The 10,527-nt window shown below is 42.3% G+C and overlaps 1 protein-coding gene across 1 annotated transcript; it reads right to left on the bottom strand.

Moving 5' to 3' along the window:
• Window positions 1–9,299: 9,299 nt before the first annotated feature.
• On the bottom strand, window positions 9,300–10,244 carry LOC142471000 (olfactory receptor 10A7-like). Its single transcript, XM_075577801.1, has one exon. It carries the CDS (start codon window positions 10,242–10,244, stop codon window positions 9,300–9,302), a length of 945 nt encoding a protein of 314 aa, XP_075433916.1.
• Window positions 10,245–10,527: the final 283 nt, after the last annotated feature.

The following is a 10,527-nucleotide window of genomic DNA, read 5'->3' as shown; positions in this document are numbered from 1 at the left end:
AATAAGAGTGTTGGAATACCTTGACTGCTGCATGTTTTCCTTAATATCAAAATACTGTAACTGGAACACTACAGTTTGTAAAGGATCTTTACTGCATCTACTCTATCTTACATTACTTACAGTGGCGGCCGCCTTTATCCTAATGCGGCCGAATCGGCGCAACTTTAATAACCGCGGGCAGATGCGTATTTTTTTGTCCGGGGGGTATTGCAGTATTTTCACGGTCGTTTCGGGGTCTCTGCACTAAGCAGGGGTATCAGGAAAAAAAATCAGGCCTTTTTCCTGCCTGGGATTGATGCCGGAGGTCTCCGGAGCTGATACCCATTAATACCAGTACCGGAGCCCCCCGGCATGCATCCGAGGCAGGTAAAATGCATTTAAAGCCCACTTCATTACCTTAGCGGCTAACCGCTAAGGCAATGAAGGGGTTAGCCAGCCGTGCCAGGTTTATCGTGGTTAGTGGGAGTGGGTGAAGGGGGTATTTGGCCCTTGTTGCTTGTTTAGGGCTTGTGGGGGGGGAGTTGCGGGTGCACTTAACCCCTTCACGACCTTAGCGGTTAATACCGCTACGGTCATGAAGGGGTTAAGCCCTCCCGCCACCAACCCGCAAGCCCTAAACAACCACCGTTAGGGCTAATAAGCCCTTCACCCACCCAAACTAACCACAATAAATAAAAATACACACACAACAGCCCCACACTAAATAACTATTTATATATATAAATAATTATATATAAATATATATATATATATATATATATATATATATATATATATATATATATATATATATACAGTATATATATATACATGTATTAAAGCAACAACCCCTATACCCCCCTAACATACACATACAGTATATGCACATCAATGATACTATAGGCCTGAGGTGGCCCAACATCCGCAGGCCTGCAGTACCAATTCTGCCCCCCCCAAATTAATGTCAAAACACATACATACTTATAAAGAACCCCCCCCCCCCTAACACATACTGTACAGTAAAGTAATGGGCACAATTACTATTATCCACAAAATGGATAATAGTGAATGTGCCCATTTTAAATACATTAAGAACAATAAATAAAATAAATACATATTGCACTCACCCTTGTCCGTCTGCCACGATGAAGGCCATCCTCATCTTTATCACCGTCCATGCGCCCTCCGATGCTGCAAAACATGAACAAGAATAAAAACAGCCAATGTACAGTAATGTCCCGTAACCCCTTAATCACCATAGCGGTTATTAACCGCTACAGTCATTAAGGGGTTAACCCACCCTCACCCACACCCCATGAGGCCTAACCACCCTCACCCACTACCCAGCCGGGAGGCCTACCCACATACCCTTGGGGCCAATACCCCCTCCCCCCACCCCCAGTACCCACAATAAAAACAATACACAGCCCCACGATAAACATCATTCTATTTATTAAATACATAACCCACCCCCTGTGTCCCCCCCATAAATATATGATTTATTCTTTTACATACAGGGTTCATACCCCAGGCCCACATGAGTCTCAGTGGGCACGACGGGTCACCTCACAGACCTAAAGGTTACCAGCAACATGTTTCACACAGGTTCTGGTGGCCTGTTGGTGGGTCCCGCCAGGCACCATGGCCCACCAGGTGGTCTCTGCGGGTCCCCATGGGCCACAATTGGGTCCCAACGGTAGGCCTGCGGATGTCTGGGGGCCCCGGGTCAGACCCACAGGTGTCCCAGGGGCCTCGGGTGGTTCCCACAGGGGTCTGGGGACCCATGTTGGGCACTACGGGTCCGTGGTGCCCCCTCAGATGTGAGGCCACCAGTTCTTCCCCGCACACTACGGGTCCGCAGTGCCCCCACCGATGTGGGGCCACCGGTTCTTCCCTGCAGGTGTCCCCCGTGGACCACGCAGCCTGATACCCGTGAGAAGCCTGGGGATACCGCAGGTGGTCTCCAGAGGTGTCTCGCATAACCAAAAGGAACCAACCCTTTATGTAAAAAAAATAAACCTGACCTACACATTAAATACATCAATCACCCCCTCCCCAACACATACAGTACAATAATGTGCATAATAACTATTATCCAGATAGGGATAATAGATTATCTGCCCATTATTAAACACATTAAGTACATAATAAAATAAATAAAGTTCTACTGACCTCATCAATAAGAAGCCCCGTCACAGCAAAATCTTTGTCCTCCGTTTCCAACAAAATACAAAGCCAATTACATTCAGATATCAATTAACCCCTTAATCACCTTATCGAATAATAACCACAAAGGTAATTAAGGGGTTAAGCCTCCCTGGCCCGATACCCACCCTTCACCCATTCAATTATACAGTGGCTTCATCATGCAACTATATACTGTATATATATATATATATATATATATACACATGATGAACCAATATACAAATAAATGTGTACGGGTTAACAAAAACTTGCTCTAATAAAAATACCACTTCTCCATATCAGCCACAGTCAAATAAAATCCTATTTCCGAAACAAATCAAATATCATCTTCCAATCTAAAGCATCAAATGCCAATCAAAACATTGAATTTACATTGTATACATGATGCATACAATCTATGCACCATGTTCACTCTGCAAATCAATGTTAACAATAAAATATTCCAAACAAAATAATGTACCATTAAATCCAAACAAATACTGTATACTATTTAAACAAAGCAAGTCACCATAAATCAATTAGAATTCATTAATCACATCCAAAAACCATGTAAATACCATCCATAACAATTACACAATTAACTATTTCAATCGTTAAACAGAACATGTTACCATCAGACAAAATATAAGTACCAAAAAGAATACAATATACAAAAGCAAGCCTCACCATGACCTAAAGTACACCATACAGTACAAGACCAAAAATTACATCTATCTACAGTAATTACAAAATACATAACACATACATTTATGCATACAGTAGCCGCATAACCCAAATCATTTTAAATACTGAAAAACAAGCTTTTAAAACAACATCATTTCTTTCCCTGTATATATATATATATATATATATCGATCTAGACATACATACTTACATACAGTGGCAAGAAATGATCTTTAAAAAAAAAATCACATGTAAAAAATCATAAAAACATGTACAAGTTAAAAAAAATATATATTTCTTTGTTCACTTACCATTACTTGACCCACTCACCGACTCCCGTTGAACAGTTTACTCTCGAACCACGCACAGGAACCCATAAAATAATAAACCATAAAATAATAAACCTTAAAATAATAAACCAAAACAATCAAGGGGTCTTCTATTTGTAATCCATCTTCATCTGTATTCTTCTTTCTTGTATCTTCTTCCGCTCTCTTCCGGGCTCTTCTTCTCTTCTTCGGCCACGCACTGGTCTTCTTTTTCTTCCGGAGGTCCTTCCTCCTCGGTGTCTGCCTTCAAAATGAGACGACATAGGCTTTTATGGGCCTATGACTTCACATTTTCATCATATTGTTCCCACGGTCCTAATTGGGCAGTGAAAACCATGTGATTTTGGGGGAAAAAATAATTTTGATGATGTCATTTAAAGGCAATGATGCAAGCCAATCAGAATGGCTGTGCTTCAATTGCCTTTAAGATGACGTCATGAAAAGAAAGATGGCCGGCCTCTCATGGTACGATAGCCAATCAGAGCATGGGAACTACATCCCTACTCTGATTATCTCTAGTACCATGTGACAGGCTTCAATGACGTCACATCCATTCTCCCCCAAGCCTCTGTCACATGGTCTACTAGAGCCAATCAGGCAATTGAAGCACAGTGTTCATCTAGTCCCTTTTTTCACTGTATGTTTAGCTTGCAATAAATTACCCCTTTTGTCAGTTTTGGAGTGGCCTGGCCTTTTTTCCCTCTCTGGATAGAGGAAGAAGGATTTCCTCTGCTCTGTTAACACAGGTAAAGAGCTGCAGTGCTTCATTATTTCCTGTTTACCACGGACATTGTCCCTTATATATAATATAGCTGGTTGGGTATTTATTATTGTGTACATAGTTGTGGATGTAAGGCAGACTCCACTTGTCACTACTCCCTTCCAGTTTTGTTCTATTACATTGGAGGCACTCCATCGTTACTTGGACTATCAATTATGGAATCATAATGTTCTTATCTACCATATATGGAATTGGTTACAATTGTTGAGCACCACAGTTACCATGTTTTTATTTGACTGTGGCTGATATGGAGAAGTGGTATTTTTATTAGAGCATGTTTTTGTTAACCCTTACACATTTATTTGTATATTGGTTGATCATGTGTATATATATATACAGTATATAGTTGCATGATGAAGCCACTGTATTAATGAATGGGTGAAGGGTGGGTATCGGGCCGGGGAGGCTTAACCCCTTAATTACCTTTGCGATTATTATCCGATAAGGTTATTAAGGGGTTAATTGACATATGAATGTAATTGCAATGTATTGGCTATTTATTTTGTTGGCAATGGAGGACAAGGATTTTGCTGGCGATGGGGGCTTCTTATTGATGAGGTCAGTAGAACTTTATTTATGTTATTATGTACTTAATGTGTTTAATAAGGGGCAGATAATCTATTATCCCTATCTGGATAATAGTTATTTTGCACATTATTGTACTGTATGTGTTGGGGAGTGGGGTGATTGATGTATTTAATGTATAGGTCAGGTTTATTTTTTTACATATAGGGTTGGTTCCTTTTGGTTATGCGAGAGACCTCTGGAGACCACCTGCGGTATCCTCGGGCTTCTCACGGGTATCAGGCTGCGTGGTCCACGGGGGACACATGCGGGGAAGAACCGGTGGCCCCACATCTGTGGGGGCACCGTGGACCTGTAGTGTGCGGGGAAGAACCGGTGGCCTCACATCTGTGGGGGCACCACGGACCCATAGTGCCCAACCGTGGGTTCCCAGACCCCTGTGGGAACCACCCGAGGCCCCTCAGTCACCGGTGGATCTGACCCGGGGCCCCCAGACATCCGCGGGCCTACCGTGGGGACCCAATTGTGGCCCACGGTGACCCGCGGAGACCACCTGGTGGGCTATGGCGCCTGCCGGGACCCACCAACAGGCATCCAGAACCTGTGTGAAACGTATTGCTGGTAACCTTTAGGTCTGTGAGGTGACCCATCAGGCCCACCGGGGACTCACGCGGGCCTGGGGTATGAACCCTGTATGTAAAAGAATAAATCATATATTTATGGGGAGGCACAGGGGGTGGGTTATGTATTTAATAAATAGAATGATGTTTATTGTGGGGCTGTGTACTGTTTTTATTGTGGGTACTGGGGGTGGGGGGAGGCAGTATTGGCCCCAAGGGTATGTGGGTAGGCCTCCTGGCTGGGTAGTGGGTGAGGGTGGTTGGGCCTCATGGGGTGGGGGTGAGGGTGGGTTAACCCCTTAATGACTGTAGCGGTTAATAACCGCTATGGTGATTAAGGGGTTACGGGACATTACTGAGCATTGGCTGTTTTTATCCTTGTTCATGTTTTGCAGCATCGGAGGGGGCATGGACAGTGATGAAGATGAGGATGGCCTTCATCGTGGCAGACGGACAAGGTGAGTGCAATATGTATTTATTTTATTTATTGTTTTTAATGTATTTAAATTTGGCACATTCACTATTATCCATTTGTGAATAATAGTAATTGTGCCCATTACTATACTGTACAGTATGTGTTAGGGGGGGAGGTTATATCTTTAGCAGTATGTATGTGTTTTGACATTAATTTGGGGGGGCACAGAATTGGTACTGCAGGCCTGCGGTGTTGGGCCACCACCGGCCTATTGTATCATTTATATGCATATACGGCATGTGTATGTTAGGGGGTATAGGGGTTGTTGCTGTAATACATATATATATGCTAAGAGAAAGAACGGACCCTGCATCCACAAGACAAAATAGAGGTGACTAAATACCGACTATAATGAATACTTAATAGTAAGTCGGTGGTGCTACAAGGGCCAAATCATGTTAAAGGAGAGAGAAAGGAGCCAGAAATAATAGCACTCTAGTATACCAATTGAATATACAACTACAAAATGTATTTATTTAACTATCACAGAACAAGAAATATATAAAAGAAAGCATAGAATACTTAAAATCAGGCATAGATCCCCTGTACGTAAAACATGGCAATTATCCTCTAACATGCAAATCTAAATGGACACAACGTCTCAGATGAAGGAGTATATACCCTTGAATGTATCAAATAGAGGGAGGCTTAGTACTGAAGATAAGGGCTGAGATATGGAGGAAAAAGCTCTGACCAAGTAGACAAATCAGAACACCCAATACACAATTCACGGGAGTCAGAAACAGTAATCCCTAGAAGGTAAAGCACACCTGTGCAATAATACGAGCAATGGGTGAAAAACTCGGAAAGGCACACTCCAAAAACTGTATACCCTAAATCACATATGACTTAAGCATCAAAACCACGGAGTGTCATGAAGAAAGCATGGAGCAATTGCTCAAAACATAATTACGTGTCCCTAGGAGGGTACAGGCAAGGGTATCCTGCCTACAGCACCCACTCCTACGTGTTTCGGCAGATGCCCTCAACTGGGAGTGGTGGGGTAGGCAGGATGATGAATGAGCTTTAAAAAGGATAATTTACCCGGCAAAAGCGCTGTCAGCCAGGTGAAAGAATTAGGGAAATCCCATTACCTTAAAGTGCTTATGATGTTACAGTCGTAGATGTGACCCAATGCGCATGCGTGCGATGACGTCATTAGTAGACGCTGGGTGTCACTGCGTGTCGCAAGCTTGATGTTGTCAAGGGGCTGGCAACAGGTTCCCTCTTGAAATCAAATCAGCATTCGTGGCCAAGTTAAACAGTAACACTACCTTGGAGGGACACTGCACGCATAGAAGAGAGCTTATGCGCATGCGCGAAGCTCATATGCATAGCCCTCAGTTTTAAAGCGATACTGACTATGTAAACCTCAGTGTATAGAAAACGACATAGATGAGAGCCAGGGTACAGATATAGCTCATCATATATAAATGAACCCAAATCCAAAAGGGAAATAGATACATTAGGAGTAGGCTGGAATGGAAAAGTATGTAACAAATCTGATAGATAAAACACAGATAACCTCCATACATATAACAATTTAAAATACATGAGAGCTTAGATGGTTGCTCTCACTCATAATAATGCAATCCAAACTACATTGATACCTATACCCAAAAGCTTGCCACATATAATTGAATATATATCTAACAAAAAGGAACATAAAGAGAAGCATTATTCTAGAAAGTACATTTGTGGTCCTCTAGTAAATAACTCATAATTATATAGTAGAATGTTATAAGTCCAAAGCCCATCAAATGATGAACATTCCCATGATCCATAACAGGATATTTAAACGGTGGACTCACAATTTACAGGCAGCTGACCTAACGTACTTGCAGAAATGAACGTAATTAGATATATCAAATGTGTGGCATAAACCTTTCCAGGAAGAAAAAATAATAATAAAATGTCTGAGAAAGCATTTGGAAGGTAGTAGTGTTGAAATAATCCAAAGTAAATGTAGGGATGTGTAGACCCTTAATCAGTCTTCAAACACAACGCCTGGCAGATTGCGATGTATAGTCTTGTCATTCCATGAAGTAATCTCTCCCAGAAGACATCAGAAGAATAGAGGGGAGTAGAAGAGGAATAGGGGGAGAGAAAAGAAAGGTGTATGAGATTCTCATCGTAACGCTGTAGATGTATAAATGCCCTAAATTAACTTGATTCAAGATTTTACAAATAGTTGGAAATGGATATAGAGGAGGGGAAAAAAAGGGGGGAACGGACAAAAAGGAGGAAGACATGGAGATAGGAAGCTACAAAAATATGGAGAAGCCCAGGTAGTCGTTAAGACCCCGTGGGATCATTGAGTCCATCTGGACTATCCACCTAGACTCTCTACGAAGCAGTACCTTCTCCAGATCACCTCCCCGTGTTCTCAAACTAACCCTCTCTATAGCAAAGGCCTTGAGCTTATTAAAATCAGACCCATGTACCTGAAGGAAGTGCCGTGCTTCCGAAGTAATTTTCGTAAAATTGTCCAAGTCTCTTGAAGCATTCTTGATATTCCGACATGCTCGAGGACTCTGAACCTGAATTCCCATGTGGTCATCCCTATGACGAAGTCCTTAGTGACGAAATTTGTTAGGGCATTTCCCAAAGAGGCGAGTTTGTGGCTGACATTACTGCACGAACATAGAGAGTCCCTTGGAGCTGTTGCTGTTTTGCTTGGGACAGCTGTCGCTTCCGGTTTTGCAGTTGCCTGCTGGTGAGCAGTGAGAGCTGTGGGAGGTGTATCTGGAGGGAGTCTCTGATCGTGTTGCTGATTATTACATCTTCTGGCTGCGGTGGCTCCAGTGCACCTTGCTGAACCAATGGATACACCAGAGGTGGCACCAACGGGACAGGCTGATACATTCCCTTCACAGCTTCAAGGCGATTGAGTATATCTCATAAATGCTGTTATTTTTAATCTGTTTGTGAGTGCGCTTTTTATATATACAGTATATATATATATTTATATATATATATTTATATATTTATTTATATATATATATTTATTTATTTAGTGTAGGGCTGTTGTATATATATATTTATTTATTTATTTAGTGTGGGGCTGTTGTGTGTGTATTTTTTTATTGTGGTTAGCGGGGTTGGGTGAAGGGGTTATTAGCCCCAATGGTGGTTGTTTAGGGCTTGCGGGTGGGTAGCGCGGTGGGGCTTAACCCCTTCATGACCGTAGCGGTATTACCCGCTAAGTTCGTGAAGGGGTTAAGTGCACCCGCAATCCCCCCGCAAGCCCTAAACAAGCAATAAGGGCAAATACCCCCTTCACCCACCCCCGCTAACAACAATAAACCTGGCACGGCTGGTTAACCCCTTCCTTGCCTTAGCGGTTAGCTGCTAAGTTAATGAAGTGGGCTTTAAAAGCATTTTACCTGCCACGGATGCATGCCGGGGGCTCCGGTGCTCGTATTAATGGTATCAGCTCCTGAGACCTCCGTCATCAATCCCAGGCAGGAAAATGGGCTGTTTTTTTCTAAGTGCCGTTCCGCCGCTTACTGCGTGACCCCCGTAATATTGAATATACTGTGTGCGGTATGAACGCGGTATGAACGCGGCATGAACGGGGTGAAGTGCGGTAAAGTGCGTGGCATTCTGAAAATAATCCCGGAAAAATGCGGTGATGTTGGAGAATAAAAGGGGCCATGGCTGTATGTTATTGTTATGGCCTGATACGATTGACCTACTGTAATGTAGCTTATCTCATGCTACTTACAATATGTTTGTAGCCTTATACTAAAACATTTCCAGAGGGCTGCCTGGATCTCCTTGTTCCTCAGAGTGTAGATGATGGGATTGAATAACGGGGTGATTACTGTGTGCAGAAGTGAAATGATTTTCATTACAGTCAATGACTGTCCTTTGGATGGAACCAAATATTTAGCAATCAGTGTCCCATAATATGAGCACACAATGGCCAGGTGAGAGCTACAGGTGGAGAAGGCTTTCTGTCTCCCAGTGATGGAGGAGATACTGAGGATGGTGAGGGAGATACAGATATAAGTCACAACGATGAAAGTGAATGGGAAGATAATGAAAGAAATGCCTAAAAAGAAGACTACTGTAGCCACCATGAAGCTGTCTGAGCAAAAATGTTCTAAGAGAGGGGGAAGATCACAGAAGAAATGGTCAATGACATTGGGGTTACATAACTGAAATGAATACATCAAAATAACCAAACTTAGTGAGGATATTAAAGCTATGAACCAAGACCAGAAACCCAGTTGACAGCAAAATGTAAAGTTCATAATAGCGGAGTAACGCAATGGGTGGCAGATGGCCAGGTATCTATCATAAGACATCACTGTAAGGAGGAAACATTCAGCACCTGTTGAGGCAACAAATAGGAAATATTGAGAGATGCAGCCAACGAGAGAGATAACGGCCCCTTCTTCCATTATTACATATAGCATGATAGGCACAATATCTGTGGTTAGCAAGATATCAGACAGGGACAGGTGACTGAGAAAGAAGTACATGGGGGTACGGAGCTGGTGACTGGTTGACACTAAGACAATGATAAGAAAATTTCCAGCTAAGGTGAAAATGTATAACAGAAGGAAGACAAGGAAGTGTAAGATCTTCAAGTTGTGAATGGCTTGAAATCCCAGAAGCAGAAATTCTGTAACCGTGGTCTGATTCTCCCGGAGCATTGTGGGATGTTAAAGGAAAAGCAGATCTTCATATTAAGTATCAGTTCTCGTGCTGCAAGAAAAAAGTTTTGATTGAAACACACAAAATAATTAAGACATAAATGTCACTGATCTATTAATAGTACAGAAAACACTCTATGCTATAATGTATTTTGTCAAATTATTTATACACATATATAAACAGATTAGGGATAGAGACACAAATGGGAAGCATCTTTCTATAAAAGATGAGAGATAATGTATATGGTCTGGTTAGGAATCCAACTTCAAGAACAGTCTATGA

Source organism: Ascaphus truei, chromosome 20 (assembly GCF_040206685.1).
Source record: "Ascaphus truei isolate aAscTru1 chromosome 20, aAscTru1.hap1, whole genome shotgun sequence".
Lineage (NCBI taxonomy): Eukaryota > Metazoa > Chordata > Amphibia > Anura > Ascaphidae > Ascaphus > Ascaphus truei.
This window is presented reverse-complemented; position numbering and strand designations above follow the sequence as displayed.

Coding starts and splice junctions, on each gene's coding strand:
- LOC142471000 (XM_075577801.1), bottom strand. CDS start 10,244: ATGCTCCGGGAGAATCAGACCACGGTTACAGAATTTCTGCTTCTGGGA.